General features: G+C 45.5%; 1 protein-coding gene across 5 annotated transcripts in view; it reads left to right on the top strand.

The window, feature by feature from the left end:
• OSGIN2 (oxidative stress induced growth inhibitor family member 2) overlaps positions 1–22,235 on the top strand; it is a 111,426-nt gene extending 89,191 nt beyond the window's left edge. For 2 of the 5 annotated variants that reach the window (XM_038745257.1, XM_038745256.1), the window contains 5 exons: positions 10,951–11,105; positions 12,885–13,021; positions 15,811–16,002; positions 18,047–18,138; positions 20,335–22,235. In XM_038745257.1, coding sequence (XP_038601185.1) covers positions 11,039–11,105; positions 12,885–13,021; positions 15,811–16,002; positions 18,047–18,138; positions 20,335–21,376 — 1,530 coding nt within the window. In that variant the 5' untranslated portion in view covers positions 10,951–11,038 and the 3' untranslated portion in view covers positions 21,377–22,235. Of the gene's footprint in view, positions 1–2,125; positions 2,194–10,950; positions 11,106–12,858; positions 13,022–15,810; positions 16,003–18,046; positions 18,139–20,334 lie in introns of those variants that run through there. The other 3 variants (XM_038745255.1, XM_038745254.1, XM_038745258.1) reach the window with 3 other exon arrangements.
• The last annotated feature ends 1,009 nt before the right edge of the window (positions 22,236–23,244 follow it).

Here is a 23,244-nt window from a genome sequence, read left to right as displayed (position 1 = left end):
TTCCCAAGCGCTTAGTACAGTGCTCTGCACAGTAAGCACTCAATAAATACGATTGATGATTGATGATGATGATGATGATGATGATGATGATGGGCAGAGGGAGGACATTCCAGGCCAATGAAATGAATGAATGAACACTTTCGTTACAGGTAGTGAATACGAATTGTAAAAGCTAAAACCAGAAATTTTTCCATTTCGCCTCGAGGGTTCCCCGAATCAAACCTTAAACCCGACCATTACGCGGTTTTCAGTGGGGGGGGTGGGGGTGGGATATATTTTCCATTGGAAACAATCGATATTTCCGATCTAAATTTGAGAAATCCATTTCCTAGCTATCGGCAACCAGCAGCTGTGCAGCTTTCTTTTCATGAAGCCCCATCTCCGGGCCTACAGAACCTTGTTAGTTGGGGGTGGGGGGGGGGGGGGGTAGAGAGCGCGCGAGTGTGTGTGTGTGTGTGTGTGTGTGTGTGTGTGTGTGTGTGGAAAGAGGGCGACATGCTGCAAATCCTTGCTTGGGGTTGTGCGGGGAGTGGGGTGCGGGGTGAGGGGGGGGGGCGGGTGTGTGTGTGTGTGTGTGTGTGTGTGTGTGTGTGTAGAAGAGTGCGATGTGCTGCAAATAGATGCTTAGGGTTGTGCAGGTGTGTGTGTGTGAGTGTATGTATATTATATATTATATATATATGAGTATTGAAGAGCGATACCCTAAACTAAGCCTTAACATTACTACACATGCCAAATTAGTAAAGGGGTCGTTTAGCCATTTGCACCACCAGAGACCTACTATTAAAAAAAACACCGGGTATATATATATATATATATATGAGTGGGATGTGCTTTTTGGGGCTGTGCATCTGCGTGTGTGTGTACACGGGTGCGATGTGCCGCAAATCCATGCTTGAGGTCGTGCAGCTCTGTGTGTGTGTGTGTATATTATATATGTCTATTATATATGCATAGAGAGAGAGAGAGAAGAATGTAAACACACATATAGTGGAGTGCGCTGTGCGTCCGATGGGAGGTTGGGGTTGTGCCCGGCTCGGGGCCCGGGCTCTAGCGGAGCCCCGGTGCCAGGACGGTGGGCCGGTAGGACGCAGACAGACAGACAGACAGGCAGGCAGGCAGACAGGCAGACAGACAGACAGGCAGACAGGCAGGCAGACAGGCAGGCAGGCAGATCGGGGCCCGGGGTCGGGGTCGGGCTAGCGCCGCGCCGGGAGGGTGACCCGACCGGACCCGACCCGAGCCGACCCGAGCCGCAGGGGCCCTCCGGGGACGGAGGGCGGAGAAGGGAGGAGAGAGGGGGGGAAACGGAGGGCGAAGGAGGAGGGGAGAGGGAGGGAGGGCGGAGGGAGGGGAGAGGAGAGGGAGAGAGGAGAGGGAGGGAGGGCGGAGGGAGAGGGAGGGAGGAGGGAGGGAGAGAGGAGGGGGGAGGGGAGGAGGGGGGAGGAGAGGAGGGAGGAGAGAGGAGGGGAGGGGAGGGAGAGGGAGGGAGGGGAGAGGAGGGGAGGGAGAGGAGGGAGCGGGAGGGAGGAAGGAGAGGGAGGAGAGGAGGGAGAGGGAGGAGGGCGGAGGAAGAGAGGAGGGAGGGAGAGGGAGGGAAGGGGGGGAAGGGGGAGAGGGAGGAGGGGGGAGGGGGGAGGGAGAGGAGGGAGAGAGAGGGAAAAGGAGATAGGAGGAGGGAGAGGGAGGGAGGAGAGAGGAGGGGGAGGGAAAGGAGGAAGAGGGAGGGAGGAGGAGGACGGGGAGGGGGAGGGAGGGAGAGGGAGGGAAGAGGAGGAGGGAGGAGGGGAAAAAGAAGGGAGAGGAGAGGGAGGAGGGGAGGGAGGGGAGGGAGAGGAGGGGAGGGAGAGGAGGAGGGTGTCGGGGCGGAGCGGTCCCCGGACGGAAGCGTCTTTCTTCCTCCGCCCCGCGGCTCCTCCCCGCCGCGGTCCCGCCCCGCCCCCTGCCCCCGCCGCTTTCCGGTGCGCTGGGCTGCTACTGCCCGCTGCCCGCGGTGCCCGCTGCCCGTGCCCGCGGGCCGGAGCCGGCCGCCAGCGCCAACCGCCGGGGGGACCGGGACGGGGACCGGGACCGGGACGGGGACCGGGGGCGGAGCGGCGGACCCCCACCCCCACCCCCACCCCCCCGGAGCCCCGCGGCGGCGGCCCCGATGCCGGTGTGGTGCTGCCGGTGCGCTCTGGCCGCTCATTTCAGGTGAGTCCGTCCGTCCGTCCGTCCGTCCTCACCGGGGCCCCCCCGGGCCCCCCGCCTCCCGGAGCCCCCTTCCCCCCCAAGGCCGACGCGCCGACACAAAAGTTCAGCCGGGTCGGGAGGGCCGGGAGCCGGAGGCCGGACAGCGCTTCGCACAGTGCTCCGCGCGCGGTAAGCGCTCGGGAAGGGCCACCCTCACTACCCTCCTCCGTCAAATGGGGATGAAGAATAATAATAATCATAATAATAACGATGGCATTTGCTAAGCGCTTACTATGTGCAAAGCACTGTTCTAAGCGCTGATGAAGGATCATCATCATCAATCGTATTTATTGAGCGCTTACTATGTGCGGAGCACCGTACTAAGCGCTTGGGAAGTACAAATTGGCAACATCTAGAGACAGTCCCTACCCAACAGTGGGCTCACAGTCTAAAAGGGGGAGACAGTGTTCTAAGGATGAAGACCCTGAGCCCCACCTCGGACAACCTCATCACCTTGTATCCCCCCCAGCGCTTACAACAGTGCTTCGCACATAGTAAGCGCTTAACAGGTATCATCATTAGCTCAGTGGAAAGAGCACGGGCTTTGCCCTTCTAGACTGTTGGGTAGGGATCGTCTCTATATGTTGCCACCTTGTACTTCCCGAGCGCTTAGTCCAGTGCTCTGCACACAGTAAGCGCTCAATAAATATGAATGAATGAATGGAGTCAGTGGTCAGGGGTTCAAATCCCGCCTCCGCTTAGTCCAGTGCTCTGCACACAGTAAGCGCTCAATAAATACGATTGAATGAATGAATGAATGAATGGAGTCAGTGGTCAGGGGTTCAAATCCCGCCTCCGCCAACTGCCAGCTGTGTGACTTTGGGCAAGTCACTTCACTTCTCTGGGCCTCAGTTACCTCATCTGGAAAATGGGGATTAAGACTGTGAGCCCCTTGTGGGACAACCTGACCACCTTGTAGCCTCCCCAAATCAATCAATCAGTCGTATTTATTGAGCGCTTACTATGTGCAGAGCACTGTACTAAGCGCTTGGGAAGTACAAGTTGGCATCCCCAGCGCCTAGAACAGTGCTTTGCACATAGTAAGCGCTTAACAAATGCCATTATTATTATTATGTGGCCAGTTCGCGGCCGGGTTAAAATCATGTACCCCGCACCCATCCCCAGCTCACGGTCAAGGAGGAGCGGCTGTTCAATTTACCGATCAGAAAGGAAAAAAAAAAGATGTGATTGCAGGTTTGACCCTTGGGTTTGCATCTTTTTTTTTTTAACCTTTTTTTTTGCAAGGCTGTTAATCGATTTTGACTTTAAAAGCCGCCTGTTTTTCTAAACTTTAGAATTCTAGAAACTAGGAGAATGGGTAAAGCGTTAGGCCAGAAAGAGGTGATAGGACATTATTTTATTCGTTTGAGTCCAAGTGACAAAAATATATCAGACGCTTGGTTGAAACGGTTTTCGTCTTGAAATGATCACCTCGGGTAGTTCGCTGGAGTCGCTTTACCCGTTGGCAGAGTCTGTCCTGCACTTCAGGAGCAGCTAGTCAACGGGAATGTAAGAGCCAACGCAGGAGGAAGAGTTCCCTGACCTCATCCATGTATAACAACAGTTCCCATTTGTAGCTTATTTAGATTGGAAGCTCTCCAAGGGACAGAGACTGCATACAGTAAGTGCTCAATAAAATACGATTGAATGAATGAATAATTCCCACCTTTTTATTCATTCATTCATTCAATCATATTTACTCATTCCCAGGGCCTAGGACAGTTCTCCACAATAAGCACTCAAATAATATTCCTCCTCCTACTACTTTACTAAGATGTAATCGTGAGATGAAAGACAATGGAAGCAATCAGTTGGGTTCAGAAATGTTCAGGGCATTAGCCTGTTGGGAAATCTGGGAGGGGATGAGGCCTTTATATGTAGAAAATACTATTTTCATCCTTGAAGGGCAGGAGGGGGTTGGCCAAGAGAATAGGCTGACCAACTTAGAAAGCAGCTGGTTTAGATGCACGTTCAAAGTCTCTCCCCCTGTAGACTGTAAGTAGTCATTTATCCAAATCAGAAAAAAGACGATTAAAGCATCCATTGATCCTATATAATACAAATATTTAACATGGAAAAAAATGACATTTTTAGCTTAAGTATTGAGGGGGTATGGTATGAACTCCTGTGGGTTTGATTTTTTTTTTTAGCCATATTTTGAAGGAGTTAGTCTAGTCCAAGTCTTGGTTTCATTCTTTTATGACAACTGGTGAAATACATTTTCTGTATGTTTTTCCTTGTCTTTTAGTCCAAATCAATTTTATATTACTAGCCGTAACAAAATAGCAATGACAAATCATACCTATGTGCTTTATAGTAAAAATAATTGTGGTTTTGGTTTTTGTTAAGTGCTTACAATTGCCAGGTACTGTACTAGGCCCTGGAGTGGATTCAAGCCAATAGGTTTGGACACAGTCCCTGTCCCACATGAGGGTCACAGTCCTAATACCCATTTTGCAGATGTGGTAACTGAGGTACAGAGAAGAGAAGTGATTTACCTAAGGTCATACAGCAGACAAGTGATAGAGGCAGGTCGGAGTAGAATCTAGGTCCTTCTGACTCCCAGGCCCTCCAACAGGCATGCTGCTTCTTTACAGTGGCTAAGAAATCCCCACCTATCAATAATACTAACCCGCTCCTACTACTAAAAAGTTAGATGAAGTAGTTGTGACCTAGTGAATAGAGCATGGGCCTCGGAGTCAGAAGGACCTGGGTCCTAATCCCCGCTCTGTCACTTATCTGCTCTGTGACCTTGGGCAAGTCACTTCACTTTCCCGGGCCTCAGTTACCTCATCTGGAAAATGGGGATGAAGACTGTGAGCTCTCTGTGGGACAGGGACTTTGTCCAACTCAATCACCTCGTATCTACCCCAACGCTTAGTACAGTGGCTGGCACATAGGAAGCACTTAATAGATAGGAGAAGCAGCGTGGCTCAGTGGAAAGAGCATGGGCTTTGGAGTCAGAGGTCATGGGTTCAAATCCCGGATCCACCAACTGTCAGCTGTGTGACTCCGGACAAGTCACTTAACTTCTCTGGGCCTCAGTTACCTCATCTGTAAAATGGGGATTAAAACTGTGAGCCCCCCGTGGGACAACCTGATCACCTTGTAACCTCCCCAGCGCTTAGAACAGTGCTTTGCACATAGTAAGCGCTTAACAAATACCATTATTATTATTATTATTATTACCACAATTACTATTATTATTATTTGCAAAGATTCCAATACAGATGGGATTTATGAATGGAAGGGAGAGTAGGCATACTTAAGGGCTAAAACCTGAGAAAAGTTTCTGTTACTCACCATCCAATACTTGAATGCCTGAAATGAACTTGAGCAGCCCATGTGATTACATCGACAGTGACGGACCTTTAACACTGTAGACCCTTAATCATATTTATTGAGTGCTTACTGTGTGCAGAGCAGTGAACTAAGCGCTTGGCAAGTACAAATCGTCAACATATAGAGACGGTCCCTAACCAACAATGGGATCACAGTGTAGAAACATTATCCAACCTCAGCTTCACTGACACTGGTCTCTCCTGGTTCTCCTCTTATCTCTCTGGCCGCTCATTCTCTGTCTCTTTTGTGGGTCTCCTCTTCTTGCCTCCCACCCACTAAACTGTGGGTGTCCCTCGAGGTTCAGTTCTGGGTCCCGTCCGAGTCTCCATTTACACTCACTCCCTTGGAGAACTCATTCACTCCCAAGGCTTCAACTACCAACTACCACTTGTATGTGGGTGCTACCCAAATCTGTGTCTTCAGCCCCGATTGCTGTCCCTCTCTGCAGTCTCTCATTTCCTCTTGCCTTCAAGACACTTCTCTACTTGGATATCCTCCTGTCACCTCAAGCTTATCATGTCCAAAACAGAACTCTTTATCATCCCACCCAAACCCTGTCCTCCTCCTGACTTGCCCATCACTGTAGATGGCACCACCATCCTTTTCTGTCTCATGAGCCCGTCACCTTGGCATTGTCCTTGACTCCTTTCTCTCATTCACCCCACGTTTTCAATCCATCTCTAAATCCTGTCAGTTCAGCTTTCACAGCATCGCTAAAATCCGCCCTTTCCTCTCCATCCAAACCGCTACCATGTTAATGCGATCACTTATCCTATCCTGCCTTGATTACTGTGGCAGCTTCTTTGCTAACCTCCCAGCCTCCTGGGTCTCCCCACTCTATTGTTATTATTATTGTATTTGTTAAGCACTTACTATGTGCCAAGCACTGTTCTAAACGCTAGGGTAAATACGAGGTAATCAAGTTGTCCCATGTGGGGCTCACAGTCTTAATCCCCATTTTATAGATGAGGTAACTAGGGCCCAGAGAAGTGAAGCGATTTGCCCCAGGTCACACAGCAGACAAGTGGCGGAGCCGGGATTAGAACCCACATCCTCTGACTCCCAAGCCCGTGCTCTTGCTGCTAGGCTGTGCTGCTTCTTTACTTCATACTTCACTCTGCTGCCCAGATGATAATTCTATAAAAATGTTCAGGACATGTTTCCCCTGCTCCTCAAGAACCTCCAGTGGTTGCCCATCCACCTCTGCATTGAACAAAAACTCCTCACTTTGCCCTCTCCTACCTCACCTCGCTACTCTCCTGTTACAACCCAGCCCACACACTAGGCTCCTCTAATGCTAACCTTCTCATGATACTTAGATCTCGTCTCTTGCTGCCAACCCCTCGCCCACGCCCTGCCTTTGGCCTGGAACACCCCCACCCCCTTTGAAATCCGACAGACAATTATTCTCCCTCTATCCACCCCCCAAAAGCCTTGTTGAAGGCATATCTCCTCCAATCCTCCAAGAGGCCTTCCCTGACTAAGCCTTCCTTTCCTATTCTCCCATTTCCTCTGCATTGCCCTGACTTGTTCCCTTAATTCACCCCTACCCCTCCCCCAGCCCCACAGCACTTATGTACCTGTCCATAATTTATTTGTATTAATGTCTGTCTCCCACTCTATAGTGTAAGCTTGTTGTAGGCAGGGAATGTGTCTGTTCATTGTTATATTGTACTCTCCTAAGTGCTTAGTAAAGTGTTGTACACATAGTAAGTGCTCAATATCCAGGAGGCCTTCCAAAACTGAGCCCCCTTTTTCCTCTCCTCCTCTCCATCCCCCCACCATACCTCCTTCCCCTCCCCATAGCACCTGTATATATGTTTGTACAGATTTATTACTCTATTTATTTTACTTGTACGTATTTACTATTTTATTTATTTTCTTAAAGATGTGCATCTAGCTTTACTTCTATTTATTCTGATGACTTGACACCTGTCCACATGTTTTGTTTTGTTGTCTGTCTCCCCCTTCTAGACTGTGAGCCGGTTGTTGGGTAGGGACCGTCTCTATATGTTGCCAACTTATAATTCCCAAGCGCTTAGTACAGTGCTGTGCACACAGTAAGTGCTCAATAAATATGAATGAATGAATAAATACAATTGAATGAATGAACAGTTAACTAAGGGTGGCCCACTAATCTCTTGAGGTGGTGACTGAGTTCCTGAACAAATTGGTAGCTTTAGCAAAGTTTAGCATGATGTTTTTGTTCTCCTTTTGCCATCAGTTTATCACATTTGAGTGTTTACCATGTGCAGAGGACTGTTCTAAGCACTTGGGAGAGACAGTATAACAGAGTTGGTAGACACGTTCCCTGGAGTGATCACATAATTTTAAAAACCCAGTGTTTTATAAGAGCTTTTAAAATGACTGCTAGTACAAACCGGATAATTGTGTGATTATGGAAAAGCAAATATAGAAAGGTAGTATTTGCATATATATTTATGTGTGTGTGTGTGTGTGTGTGTGTGTATACGTGTGTGTGTGGGCATATATATATATATATATATATATATATATATATATATATATATATATATATATATATATATATATATATATATATATATAATGTTTTAATTGTCCAACATGATTTATGTTACTTAAATCTTACTTCTTCTATTGAAGAGTATTTGTGTTTGATTTATGTAGCTTGTTAAATTGGAGATTTTAAGAAATTAGGCTATTTTTGATCTTGTGTTAGTCAACAGTCAAAACTGCCGGAAGATAGGTTTTCAGTCTCAAATGATTTGTAGAGATGTGCTTTTGATCCTCGGACAACATTCAGAACCGGGATTTCAGAATCCTTGAAGAGAACTTTCATCCTCAGTGAAGATCTAGACCCTGAGCACCTATTCCACACTAACGTCGCTTTCCTTATTTTGAAATATTCGTTATCTTGAGTGTTTGTCAAAAATGTCAGCCAATTCTTGGGAGCAAGTCAAGGTAAAGGCAGTGTGTAATGATGAAGTGTCAGGACAGAGAGATCCAGCACGGAAGAATTGACCCAAGTGGTGGTAGTACTTGTCCGCCACTTGTCAGCTATGTGACTTTGGCAAGTCACTTAGCTTCTCTGGGCCTCAGTTCCCTCATCTGTAAAATGGGGATGAAGACTGTGGGCCCCATGTGGTACAACCTTGATTACCTTGTGTCCCCCGCCAGTGCTTAGAACAGTGCTTGGCACATAGTAAGCACTTAACAAATACCAATATTATTATTATTAGTAGTAGTAGTAGCCTGCCCAGAGCCAATCGCACTGTTGTCCCTGGTCAGTCACGCTCTTGCTGGGGTACAGAGTCCAACAGGCAAGGGTGTGGCTTCTAGCAAGGGGCATATGTGGTCTTTGCCCCATGAGGAGGCATTACAGGTGGAATAGTAAATACCATCATCATTATTATTATTCCTGGTAAGAATCAGAATGTTAAAGGTTTGACTCGTATCCTGAAAGTATTTCCTATTAGCTGATTTAAATGGCATTTAATTGTCCTAGTGCTCCTGTAGTGTCTATTTTAAAAGGAGGTGGAGTTTATTCTAGAAGCACAATAAAAGTACAAATAGCGTAGGAAAGGCACCAGCTTTATAACTAATTATTCAGATTTTAATGAGCTGCAGTGAAATATTTATAGAATTCCAGTTAATTTCAAAAAAAGAAAAAAAAGAAGCTACGTGACCATAGGGAAAGTGCATGGATCTGGGTGTCAGAGGACCTGGGTTCTAGTCCCACTTCTGCCACTTGCCTGCTGTGCGACCATAGGCAAATGACTCAACTTTTCTGTGCCTCAGCTACCTCATCTCAGATAACATACCTTTTCTCCCTCCTACTTAGACTGTAAGCCCCATGTGGGACAGGGACTGTGTCTGACCTGATTATCTCATGGGTGGGGAATGCGGCTACCAACTCTGTTGTATTCTCCCAAGTGCACAGTGCTCTGCACACAGTTATCACTCAATATATAAAATTGGTTGATCTTATATCTACCCGAGTGCTTAGAACAGTGTGTGGCACAGAGTAAGCACTTAACAAATACTGTAATATAATAATCTAAGCACTTATCCCATCCCACTTTGATTCCTGCATCATCCTGCCTCCTCTCTCTCCTCACTTCCGTCCATACTTCACTTTGCTGCCCAAATCATCTCTCTACAAAACTGTTCAGTCTGTGTTTCCCCACTCCTCAAGAACCTCCAGTAGCTAACTTCTGAGAGAAGCAGCGTGGCTCAGTGGAAAGAGCCCGGCCTTGGGAGTCAGAGGTTATGGGTTCTAATTATGTCTCTGCCAAATGTCTGCTGTGTGACTTTGGGCAAGTCACTTAACTTCTCTGGGCCTCAGTTCCCTCATCTGTAAAATGGGGATTAAGACTGTGAGCCCCATGTGAGACAACCTGATTACCTTGTATCCCCCCCAGCACTTAGAACAGTGCTTGGTGCATGGTAAGTGCTTAACAAATGCCATTATTATTAGTATTATTCTGCAGCAAAGAGAAACCCTTCACCATAGGCTTTAAAGCACTCAATCACCATGCCCCTTCCTACCTCATCTCCCTGATTTCCTTCTACAACCCAGCCCCGCACACTTCACTCCTCTGATGCCAGTCTGCGCACCGTACCTCAGTCCGGTCTATCTTGCTGATGACCCCTGGCCCACATCCTTCCTCTGGCCTGGAACACCCACCCTCTCGATACATGCCAAATGATCACTCACCACGCTAGCACATCCTCTCCAAAAGGCCTTCCCTGACTAAGCCCTCATTTCCTCTTCTCCCACTCCCTTCTGCTGTCACCCTTGCACTTGCATTATTTATGCGCCCCTCCTTCAGTCCCACAGTGCTTATGTATATACCTATAACCCATTTATTTGTATTAATGTCTGTCTCCTCCTTTAGACTGTAAGCTCATTTTGGGTGGGGAACCAACTCTGTTATATTGTACTATCCCAAACATAGTACTACTACTACTAGTAATTATTGTGGTATTTAAGCACTTAATCATTCAATCATATTTACTGAGTGCTTACTGTGTGCAGAGCACTGTACTTAAGCATTGGGGTGAATAAGCAAATCGGCTTGGATAGAGTCCCTGTCCCACAAGGGGCTCACAGACTTCATCCCATTTTACAGATGAGGTAACTGAGGCCCAGAGAAGTAAAGTGACTTGCTCAAGGTCCCACAGCAGACACGTGGTGGAGCCAGGATTAGAACTCATGTGCTTTTCCCACTGTAATCGCTCACTAAAAAAAAAGGTTCATTGATTGATACCACCCAAGAGTAAATGATAGGGATTCTTTTTCCTGTTTTTACAGATCGGAAGCATTCATTGCAGCTGAATATAAAAAAAGGTTCAGTAAACTTTATTCATTACTCAATTCTTTTCTTCTTAAAGGAAATACGGTGCCCAGGAAGCCGAAGAGCAGATTTTGAATTCCTTAGCGCACTATATTGGTGACAGCCGGGTGGGAAAAGTCCAAGCAATGCCCTTAGTGGAAGGAATCACTTTGCCTGAGGAATCGTCACTCACTTTGCCAGTGGTAATAGTTGGTGAGTTATCTAGTGGATGTTCCCAAGCTCCTGGAACAGCCGCCATCCTCCTCCTCTTCTTCCCCATCAGAATGGTTTATTCCAGGTTCTGTGATACAGACTAGTCACTAGAAGAGGTGCTGGGGAGTGTAGAATGAAAACAGGAGACACTTACAATCCATCTAAAACAGGGGAGGGAAGACCCACACACGTGGAAAAACTTCAACTCTCAAAACCTTGAAAACGCTTGTAATTACCCAGTAATAGTAGGCTCCTGAAGAACAATTCAAGCACTAAACAGGGTCTCCAGGGGGGTCTGTATATCAATCGTATTTATTGACCACTTATTATGTGCAGAGCACTGTACTAAGCACTTGGGAGAGTACAATGCAACAATACAACAGAAACTGCTTGCCTGGAGCCTCAAAGGTACCCACACTCTCCGATGTTCTAAACCCACTGGGAGATATGTCCCTGGATCTGCAGTGGTTACTATCTCCTTTCCTGCTTGGTGCCCAGAGAAAGCTTTTCTCCCTTCACTCCCCCATCTTGTCTTATGCTGTTGAGTAGACTTTCTGACCCATAGCGACGCCGTGGACACATCTTTCCCAGAACGCCCCACCTCCATCTGTAATCATTCTGGTAGTGTAGCCCTAGAGTTTTCCTGGTCAAAATACAGAAGCGGTTGACCATTGCCTGCTTCCGCGCAGTAAACTTGAGTTTCCGCCCTGTACTCTCTCCCATGCCACTGCTGCCCAGCACGGGTGAGTTTTGACTTGTAGCAGATTGCCTTCCACTCTGTAGCCACCGGCCAAGCTAGGAATGGAATGGATGTGCCTCTGCTTGACTCTCCCACCCGTAGTTGAGACTAGTAGAGAACTGGGAACTCTCCAGGGGCGACCCTGGGAGGAATTACTCCTCCTTAGTCCAGGAAATTCCAGGCTGAATGTGCAATAATCATCCTCCTCCTCATCATGATAATGATATTTATTACATGCTTGCTTCGTGCCAAGCCCAGTGGAGCACTGAGGTAATTACAAGAGGCTGATCTGTTTAAATATGTGAATGGAGATCAGTAGGCTTGGTTTCACGTGAGATATCTCTCGATAGGCATTTTAATTTTAGGAGGTAACAGGAGGCAAGTTTACTCTTCCTTGAATTTTTGGTAGGCAGTCTTCCATGGGACATTCTGGCAGTTCCCTCTCTCCAAGGAAAATCTGAAGATAAGCAGTGTGGGACATATCCAAGTTCATAGGCTGTCTGTTTCACTTTTGTAGTTTCCCCCCTTTGTTCATAAGCAACATTGCTGCTTCCTAAATGACAGTCATATTTTACTTGTTTTATGTCCTCTGCCCACGTGAAAGTAAGTGTTCCCTAAATGGTAGTGGGAAGGATAAATGAATCAATCTTGAGTTTTTCTATCAAATGACACCTTCAGAATGTTGGTGACCTGTGTTTGTGCTCCCAGATCTGCGTCAAAGGTTTGACTGACTACCCTAGCAAGATATCACTTCTGGCTAAATTGCTCCAAAGCCTGAAGCAAGCCTAAAAGCAAATACAGACTTCAAGTTTAAAAGTAAAAGCCGGTGGAAAACTTTTTTTATAATGAAACTTTTTTCACCTGTACAAAAACAACTTCTAAAAGTTTAAAAATTTCTGCCTGGGCTGAACTTTTAGCTGATGTGTCCAGCTGGTCTTTCCTGCTATTTTGCTGCCTGAGCTGTAGATATTAGCAGTTGTAATAAATACACCTTTGCCTGCTTTTGTCCCACAGGATAATAACACGTGAACTTTTTCTAGGGAATGGGCCTTCAGGCATTTGCCTTTCGTATATGTTATCGGGATACAGACCGTACTTGTCTCCAGAAGCCGTACACCCAAATCCAGTATTGCAGAGTAAATTAGAAGAAGCAAGACATCTTTCCATTGTTGATCAGGTATCTATCGGAAATATTAAAAATTTTCCCCCTTTAAACTATTATATTCCTGTTTATAGATTGCCTCTAGGACTGCTGTTTCTAAATTACTTACATAAGGAGTAATGACCAGGGGAACTGCCTCATGCATAGTCTCATGGCATTCAGTTGGTGCTCAATAAATAGTAATACTACTTTCTTTGACCGGAACATTCTTTGTGCCATTCGTATTCAATTCACCTGTATCAATCAGTCGTTCGGTTGGCATTGTGCTATGCCAGGGGTAGAGAGACTTCCAAGGGGCCTACTAGCCTGAGAAACTCAATCTGTGGTATTTAAGTGCCATAACAAAGTGCTGCTGAGTTCAAAGCACTCTGTTAAGCACTTGGGAAAGTTCAACAGAAGACACCCTTTCCTTACTCTCAAGGAACCTACAGTCTAATAATTTACAATGACCAGGAGGCAGAGCAAGGCTATGGTAGCGAGAAGTAGTTACAGACAAATCAGGATGAAACAGCCAAATAAATAATTGAAAATACAAATAATACATCAGCCAAGTAATGGTATGTATCGAGCACCTACTGGTTCTATAAATACATCTGTGAGCCTACCTGCTGAGGAAAGGAATAACTGCGTAATTGTTAAAGGGGTTGGGGGGTTGTCGGCTTGGCATGTGTCTGGGATGTTGTGAATTAATAGGGGATGGCTTCCTGGAAATTGGGACCTTAGTGGGTCTTTGAAGATAGAGCAGATTTTCCAGGGGGGAGGGAGTTCCTGGCTGAGGGAATATCACGAGTGAGAAGTTGAGATGGGAAGAGTCGAAAAGGAACTGGAGCCGTAGACGAGTTTGGGAGGGAGGAGCTGTGGAGTGGTTGCTTCCCTCTGACCACCTCTCAAATCTGGCTGCCACTGCAGCTTGGAAGCCACATTTCCTGCTGGAGCAAGTGATGGACAGAAACTGGATTGAGCCTTAGGTCTTCTGCCACCCTGTCTTCATCCCCTCCTCCCTACCTATACAAATTGGCATTGTTCTGTTGAAATCCCTTCCTCCCACCCCTACCATCAGAACCGTGAACTGGTAGAGGCACGGCATGGCACAGCCCGGGCTCGCCTAAACCGTGGCAGTGCAGTGTGACCACACAAACTACCTCTGTCATCTCCTTGTTCCTTCACTCTGACCCAAGCCACAATCACAATGGCTCAGAAACACCTTCAACTCTGTAGAGCAGGAAATGGGAAGAAGGTGGATCTTGTGCCTTTGGCCTTGCCAACGCTTCAGCCACGCAACATTAAAGGGATCAGCTTATTCCGTGTGTCAGTGCACATACATACTCAGGGGTTCACACCCCTGGAGAAACACACGACTGATAGGTAATAGACACCTAGATAAACTAACGTGGAGAAGCACTGTCAGATGGATGGGAAACAGGCAAACAACTGGGACAGAGGGACATGCTAGGATCAATCAGTCAATCCATGATATTTATTGAGTGCTTGCTCTGTGCAGAGCACTGAACTAAGCACTTGGGAGAGTACTGGAGTGGGAGCACATATGATCCTTTCTCTCAAGGAGCATACAGTCCATTGCAGGGAGACAGGACATTAAGGTAAGTGACAGGTTGGGGAAACAACCAAGTATAAGGATATGAGAAAAATGGGGAGGCAGGGAAAACAGAAAAAGCAAGAGAAAGAAAAGTAACTCACTTCTAGGAGACCTTCCCAGACTAAGCCCCCCTTTTCCTCTGCTCCCCCTCCCATCCCCATCGCCCCAACTCCCTCCCTTTGCTCTCCCCCCCTACCCCATCCACAGCACTTGTGTATATAAGCAGCGTGTAGAGAAGCAGCATGGCTCAGTGGAAAGAGCACAGGCTTTGGAGTCAGAGGTCATGGGTTCAAATCCCGGCTCTGCCAGTTGTCAGCTGTGTGACTTTGGGCAAGTCACTTCGCTTCTCTGTGCCTCAGTTACCTCATCTGTAAAATGGGGATTAAGACTGTGAGCCCCTCGTGGGACAACCTGATGACCTTGTAACATCCCCAGCGCTTTGCACATAGTAAGCGCTGAATAAATGTCATCATTATTATTATATGTACATATTTATAATTGTTTATATTAATGATATGTATAGATCTATAATTCTATTTATATTGATGCTATTGATGCCTGTTTACTTGTTTTGATGCTTGTCTCCCCCCTTCTAGACTGTGAGCCTGCTGTGGGCAGGGATTGTCCCTGTTGCTGAATTGTACTTTCCAAGTGCTTAATATAGTGCTCTGCACACAGTAAGTGCTCAATAAATAGGATTGAATGAATGAATGAATAGTCTGTATGTAACCTCAAGGAAGTAATGCTAGTTCCTCCAATCAATCAATAGTATTAATTGAGCACTTACTATGTGCAGAGCTTTGTACTAAGGGCTTGGGAGAGAACCTACAATAGAGTTGGTAGACATGCGCCTTGCCCTCAAGTAGCTTACAGTCTAGACAGGGGGGCAGACAAAATAAATTACAGATAGGGGAAAATGTCAGAGTAGAAGGAGATGTAGTTGAGTGCTGTGAGGCTGGGGGTGGGCTGAAGACCAAGAACTGTAGGCCTAAGACCCAAATCTTGCGACTAGAATGAAAGCAGAAATCCTTGGTTGGGGCTTACGATTTTTCCAAACTTTGTTGTGCACTGTCTTTGATCGGTGGAGGGTCAGAGTTGAAGTGAATGATGCTGTTGGTAAAGGTCATCATTTGCCCCTCAGTCCAACCGTGATGAGATGACTCGGTAGTGTTTTCACCTGGTTGTTCTCTTGTGACAATTTCCCGAGGATTTGGAGTACCTGTCTGAGGGTCTCGAGGGCCGATCATCCAACCCAGTTGCAATCCTTCTCGACACGCTACTTCATCCGGATGCTGACTTTGGTTATGAGTATCCATCCATTTTGCACTGGAAACTAGAACAACATCATTATATTCATCACCTAGTGCTTGGTAAAGGACCACCTGGCGGGGCTTGGAATGTAAGTCATTTTTCTCCTTCAGTTTCTCTTTTAGTATTTAGTTTTTCTGTGTCTGCTTGTCAGGAGAAAGAAGATGATTCCTAAGGATCAACGACAATACAGACTATTCTACTCTGTAGAAGAGTAGAGCATCTTAATGGCAATACACCTTATAGGTACTGTTTAATTGCTAATGAATAGCGACTTAATAAATTGTAATGATACTGGCAAATATTGTCTAATGCGACTGAAGAATTTAGTTTGCTCTGTAATTTGAGAATTACCTGTAAAATCCATCCCTTCCTCTGTTATCACAGCAGTAACATGAGAAGCATCCTGGCCTAGTGGAAAGAGCTCGGTCCTGGGAGTCAGAGGACCTGGGTTCTAATCCCGGCTCCACCACTTGCGTGCTGGTGACTATAGCCAAGTCACTTAAATTCTCAGTGCCTCAGTTTCCTCATCTGTGAAACTGGGATTCAATTAATACCTGTTCTCCCTCCTACTTAGCCTGCAAGTCCTATATGGAACAGAGACTGTGTTCAACCTGATTATCTTGTATCTATCCTTGTGCTTAGTACGGTGCTTGGCATACAGTAAGCTCTTAACAAAAACCACAATTCAGGTTATGTATTGCCTGAACTGCTCTACCAGCCATCTTGCCATCCTTTCTGTCTCTAGCCTCTCCCTCTCCAGCCTTCTCAACATCTAGCAGCAGCAGCTGCAGAAGTAATACTCTTCAAGCGCTGCTTCAGCAGGGAACATGCCTACCAAATCCGTTATATTATACTCTCCTAAGCACTTAATGCAGAACTCTGCACGCAGTAAGTGCTCAATAAATACAATCTATTGATTGATTCAACCACATCTCTCTCCTCACGAGATCTCTGCAGTGAGTTCCAGTTCCTCCTGGCTTTCTGGTGGTGGGTTTTGGGAAATTCCATCAACTGGCCCACCCCCACTTCAATCAATCAATCAATCAATTGTATTTATTGAGCGCTTACTGTGTGCAGAGCACTGTACTAAGCGCGGAAGTACAAGTTGGCAACTTATAGAGACGGTCCCTACCCAACAGTGGGCTCACAGGCTGGAAGGGGGAGACAGAGAACAAAACATAACATATTAACAACATAAAATAAATAGAATAGATATGTACAAGTAGAATAAATAGAGTAATAAATATGTACAAACATATATACAGGTGCTGTGGGGAAGGGAAGGAGGTAAGGTGAGGGGGATGGAGAGGGGGACGAGGGGGGAGAGGAAGGAGGGGGCTCAGTCTGGGAAGGCCTCCTGGAGGAGGTGAGCTCTCAGTAGGGCCTTGAAGGGAGGAAGAGAGCTAGCTTGGCGGATGTGGGGAGGGAGGGCATTCCAGGCCAGGGGGAGGACATGGGCCGGGGGTCGACAGCGGGACAGGTGAGAACGAGGCACGGTGAGGAGATTAGTGGTAGAGGAGCGGAGGGTGGGGGCTGAGCTGGAGAAGGAGAGAAGGGAGTTGAGATAGGAGGGGGTGAGGTGATGGAGAGCCTTGAAGCCGAGGGTGAGGAGTTTCTGCCTGATGCGCAGATTGATTGATAACCACTGGATATTTTTGAGGAGGGGAGTAACATGCCCAGAGCGTTTCTGGACAAAGATAATCCGGGCAGCGGCGTAAAGTATGGATTGAAATGGGGAAAGACAAGAGGATGGGAGATTGGAGAGGAGACTGATACAGTAGTCCAGACGGGATAGGATGAGAGCTTGAACGAGCAGGGTAGCGGTTTGGATGGAGAGGAAATGGCGGATCTTGGCAATGTTGCGGAGCTGAGACCGGCAGGTTTTGGTGACGGCTTAGATGTGAGGGGTGAACGAGAGAGCGAAGTCGAGGATGAGACGAGGATGACTTCCTAAGCGACTTCATTTGCACCCCCTCCCCCAATCCAAGCGGATGCTCTCTACTCCAGCCACGCCTATTCGCTGTACATAGTCCACCTTCTCTCAAGTTGAAGAATATTTGAGAGATTCCTTTACCAAAAAGGATCTAGGTTGCTTCTCAGTTGTATAATGCTTTTGTATCAACATTTTACAGACCATGGAAGGTTCCATGTTGACCATCAGCTTTGGAGACTGGATGGAGTTACCTGGGCTTTCATTTAAGGAATGGGCAGCTAACAAACGAAGGTAAGAGGTAATGGGCAATTCTTTTATATTTGGGAAGACAAATATATTAGACAAGTTCAAGGAAAGTTGGTGTTCATTACCTGGCCTTAAACTCATCTTTATAGAAGTATTATTAATAAAAAAAATCATTGAAAGTGAAGTTCTGCACTTCCATGGGTTTATATCCAGTGAAATCTCCTCAAAAGAATCTCCCCTGTATTGTTTCCCCACTTGATTTAAGTTGTCTCGTTAAAGAGCAAGCCCGTCTACTTTCTGTGTTATTAAGCGACAGACAGAAATGGATCAAAGGTTTATCAGTAGATTGTGAGTATTAAAGGAGGAAGTGAGAGAATTTTATTTCATGATATGTAATTTTAAAATTTGTAAAAAATATGTGAGAGAGTCCTGAAAGGCAGGAGGAAAGAGACAACAGCTTGATTTGGGGATGGTGTTAAATTCGGTATTCTATCCAGCACTTGGAACAGTGCTTTGCACATAGTAAGCGCTTAATAAATGCCATCATTAATTAATTAATTAATTTCCAATAGTAAAGAAACCACTATGGTTAGTCTTTTATCACCCAAAACACCACCTCACAAATAAGCGATAACGCTATGCAGTTTCAAACATGCCTGGTTTTGGTTGATCATAGCAGATCCAGAGTAATTAATTCAAATCAGGATATAAAAAGCTATCATCAATCAGGATGAATGGCTTTTTAAGGATGATTACAAGAGACCTAAGGCTGTAACTTGATAACAGTGAATTTAGGTGTACCAAGTCATGGCTCTTCAGTTGCACAACACAGTGTCTAAGGGAAAACAAAAGAAGTGCCATCCTCTTGTAGACCTTTGGGCTGAATTTAATCTGTCAGCAGCAATGGGATGCTTGGAGGAGCTGTGGACTGATTGTTGTCTTTGACATTCATTTGTTTTGTAAGCTCATTATAGGCAGGGAACATGTCTGCCAATTCTGTTGTATTGTTCTCGCCCATAGTAAACGCTCAGCAAATACTACTGATTGATATACTGTCAAAAAATGCTATTGATGATCTAGCATTCCTAACTTCCTGTTTGGTATCACACTATATACTTAAAAATATACACTACAATACTTAAAAGTCATTGCAGGATCATATAATAATAATAATAATAATGGCATTTGTTAAGCGCTTACTATGTGCAGAGCACATAAGCTCCGGGGAAGATACAAGGTGATCAAGTTGTTCCATGCGGGGCTCACAGTCTTAATACCCATTTTACAGATGAGGTAACTGAGGCCCAGAGAAGTTAAGTGCCTTGCCCAAGGTCACACAGCTGACAGTTGGCGGAGCCAGCATTTAAACCCATGACCTCTGACTCCCAAGCCCGTGCTCCTTCCTTTGAGCCACGCTGCTTCTCTGTTCCACTCTACGTAGATGGTGTTTTTGCCATAAAGTACAAGTTTCATCTTGAGTTGCCTTCAGGCAGTCTGGAGGGTGAAATCATAGGAAAAAATGCTGCACCTTTTTTTTTTTTTTTTTTTTGCAGTTTAACAAGAAGTTTCAAATAAGTGAAAGGTGGTACAAGCCTTACTTTTTTAGGCCATGTTGACCAAACAAACTTGTCAGTGATCATTCCATGTCTTAGGTTAGCCCAAACCAGATGAAATTTAAGTTTAAATCCTTTAATTCACAGAAAGTGAATTCTTAAATTCTGTGTTCTTAAATCACAATAAGCTTACAGTTTTGTAGAATGTCTCTGCAAGCACTGATCAGTAGATTATCATCACTGTTACTGAACTGTCATTTGCACAATTCAGCCTCTGAAATTGAAAGAATTTATATTTTGTGGCAGATGGATGGAATGAAAGGTGGACATTTTCAATGGCATTTCTTCTTTTCTAATAGAACGAGTAGTGGTAGTTCAGTTTATATCCTTTTAAAGAGCTGCTGATGGTGTTGCCTTGTGGACTGAAGAGACCCTCATTAAAGTAGAAATATTATTTGCTCATGTCACGTAGCTTCTTTCATGTATTGACCAAAGTTACTGTCTGAAGGGCTTTGTGAGAGAGAGCTAGCAGACCTTTCGCTACATGTGGCTAAATGCCAGTGTAAAATAGGAATCTAATTTAGCCCAAGGAGATCCCATAAAAATACATCCTTAGTCACTGTTTTATAGTTACAAAAAGATGTTTTATTACTAAGAAATGTACTCCTTTTTTCTTTTTTTCTTGTAGTAGAAATCTCAAGAGTGACAGAGTTATGCCCGAGGAAATAGCTTGTTACTACAAGCATTATGTAAAAGTCATGGGTCTCCAGAAGAACTTCCGAGACAACACTTATGTAACCTCTATATCAAGACTTTACCGAAACCAAGAGGATAGTGAAAGTGAAGATCAAGAAAATGAAGACCTTTCACCTCAGCAACTACCAATTGAGAAATCAACCTTCATCAAGAGGAACTGGGAAATTAGAGGCTATCAGAAAGGAGCTGATGGGTCTCACATTCCCTTCTGCCTCTTTGCTGAGAACGTCGCTCTAGCCACCGGGACGCTAGATTCTCCAACCCAACTGCAGGTGGAAGGGGAAGATTCTCCTTTTGTGTTTCACTCGGTGGCAGAATTTGGGACTGCCATTAGCAAAGGGAAATTTCAGGGCAGCGTGGACCCAGTCGTAATAGTAGGCTCTGGACTTTCCGCCGCAGACGCAGTGCTGTGCGCCTATAACAGTAACATCCCCGTAATCCACGTGTTCCGCAGACAGGTCACCGATCCGGGCTTAATTTTCCAGCAGCTCCCCAAAAAGCTTTATCCCGAATACCATAAAGTCTATCATATGATGTGCACTCAGACATATGCTGTAGAACCCAGCTTATCATCTGCTTACATCAGTTTCCCTGAGCACCAGGTGCTTTCTTTTAAGGCGGACATGCGATGCGTTCTCCAGAGTGCTGCCGGATTGAAGAAAAGCTTCAAGTTCTCGGCGGCAGCAGTGATGATAGGTTCGCACCCAAGTCTCTTCTTTCTGAAGGAGCAAGGGTACCACCTGGGCCACAACTCAGACCAACCCATCACCTGTAAGAGCAATCCAGTGGAAATTGATCCGTACACGTACGAGTGCACGAAGGAAGGCAACCTTTTTGCACTGGGCCCTTTGGTTGGAGACAATTTTGTACGTTTTGTAAAGGGGGGAGCACTGGCCATTGCACGCTGCTTAGTTACGAGGCAAAAGAAACAACAGCTAATTGTCGAAAGAGGTGGAGATGATGGAGTAGCTTAAGAGCTTTGTTGGAGGCGTAAACTCAGATGACTGTCTGGATGGGTTCCATTAAAATGGTTCAAATTGCGGGTCTGCAGTCTATTGGCCTATCTTTCAAAATCTAGAGTGCCTAGTAGGAGATGCATAAACTGGCATTTGGTCATTTTTAGAAGGCTTTAGAAAACTTCCTAAGAACTTGGTCTGCTGCTTTAAAATTGTACTTAAGTATCACTTTAAGGTGGACAGGAATTAGCTTAAGCTCAGGGGTTTGCTTTAGTTACCAGTGCAAGTGAAACATTGTGTTGGTTTTCTCCCGAGATGTTTTCTTCCATCAGTTTTGTTTTGTATAGTTTCAGCTTCCTAACGTCACTTCGTAATGCCTCAAACCTGTGAAATGGGGTGACATGAAGATCCGAAATAATTTTTGTTTGGCTGCTGTATTGGTTGTTCAAGCCCAGTTTACTACTGAGTAAAACCTCCTTGATGGTACACATTGAGCACAGGTTTAAATATGTGAAAATGAAAGATCTCATCCCTGCAGAAAAAGGAAAAGCCACCCAGTAATTAGTTGTCGGTCCATTTCTGTGGGCATGGCTGGCAGGGGAGGAGGTGGCCCTGAGCAAACCTCTGGTCACTCAAACCACCATATTCGCGCAGACGCGCTGTCCTAAAGTCTTGATGGCCGGGCTGAGGCTCATCCACACCATCAGCCAGAGACTCCACCAGGAGCCTCGATGTTTACATGTGCACATTTGGATTTGTAGAAAGAAATAACAAACTCATTTAGCCAGAGATCTGTTCTCGACTAAATTGCTATGTAACCTTCCAGTAATATTTTGGTTGCCGTGAAAACAATAAATTGCTTATGCAAGGGATCCTAGTTATGTGTGTGAATAGAATTAATATGTACTTTAAGACTGCTTGCCACCCAAATTGAGGGCACAGGGCTGTTTTTTTTATATCTTGGGCAGTTCCGCAAAGTTTTGAGCCCCCCAAAATGGATGCTTCTAAGCTCAGTGAGTTTTTTTCATTCTCAAGTTAATTGCATTTATGCAACAATTTCCAACCCCTAACTTGCAAAATGAGTAGAAAACTACAGCCAAAATAATTTAAATGCCAAAATAACTTAAAATTTCTTTTTTAGAATAAAACAAGATCACTTTTGCCCCCAAGACTTCCCAGTCATTTTCCCTGCAGTGGAGGGCCCAGGGGGGCACCGGTGGAGGGGGTGGGGGTAGTAGAATTGTAACTATTATTATCTTTGTGGTTGAAAATGAAGAATGTGTGTTGTTTGCATTGATAATTCTCAGTATCTTTAAGTCAGTGGTGATGGAAATTTGGAATCAGTTCGGTTTCCCAATACAGCTATAACCCAGGATACGTATATAGTAAGTTTATCAAAAATGTAGGCATATCATGAATCATCACATTAAGCGATCCACTGTTCCAGTCAATCAGTTATATTTGTTGAGTGCTTATTGTGTGCAGAGCACTGTACTAAGTGCTTGGGAGAGTGGAATATAACAATATAACACATTCCCTGCCCACAGTGAGCTTTTAGGGAGTTTCCCAAAGACTTAAATGTAATTTGTTAGGTTCCTGTTGCGGACCCAGCCTCAACATGATAACCTAGCCCTTCTAAGTAATTAAAAAGTAGTAGTAGTAGTAATAGTAATAATCTTTATTACGTCCTTACTGTGTGCAGAGCACTGGTCCCTATCCCTCAGAGGGCTTACGATCTAAGTGGTACCCTGTATTTCATTCCTGCCTCTCCCCCTCTCCCGTCCTTTCCCTTCCACTGTTCCTAGCGACTCCTTGGTGCCCGTGTACCATGCCGACCTAGACAGTTGGTTTTATTTTCTCTTATAATAATTATGGTATTAAGTGCT

This window comes from Tachyglossus aculeatus, chromosome 4, assembly GCF_015852505.1.
Source record: "Tachyglossus aculeatus isolate mTacAcu1 chromosome 4, mTacAcu1.pri, whole genome shotgun sequence".
NCBI classification, from domain to species: domain Eukaryota; kingdom Metazoa; phylum Chordata; class Mammalia; order Monotremata; family Tachyglossidae; genus Tachyglossus; species Tachyglossus aculeatus.
Note: the sequence above shows the minus strand (reverse complement) of the source record. Positions and strands in the feature narration are given on the sequence as shown.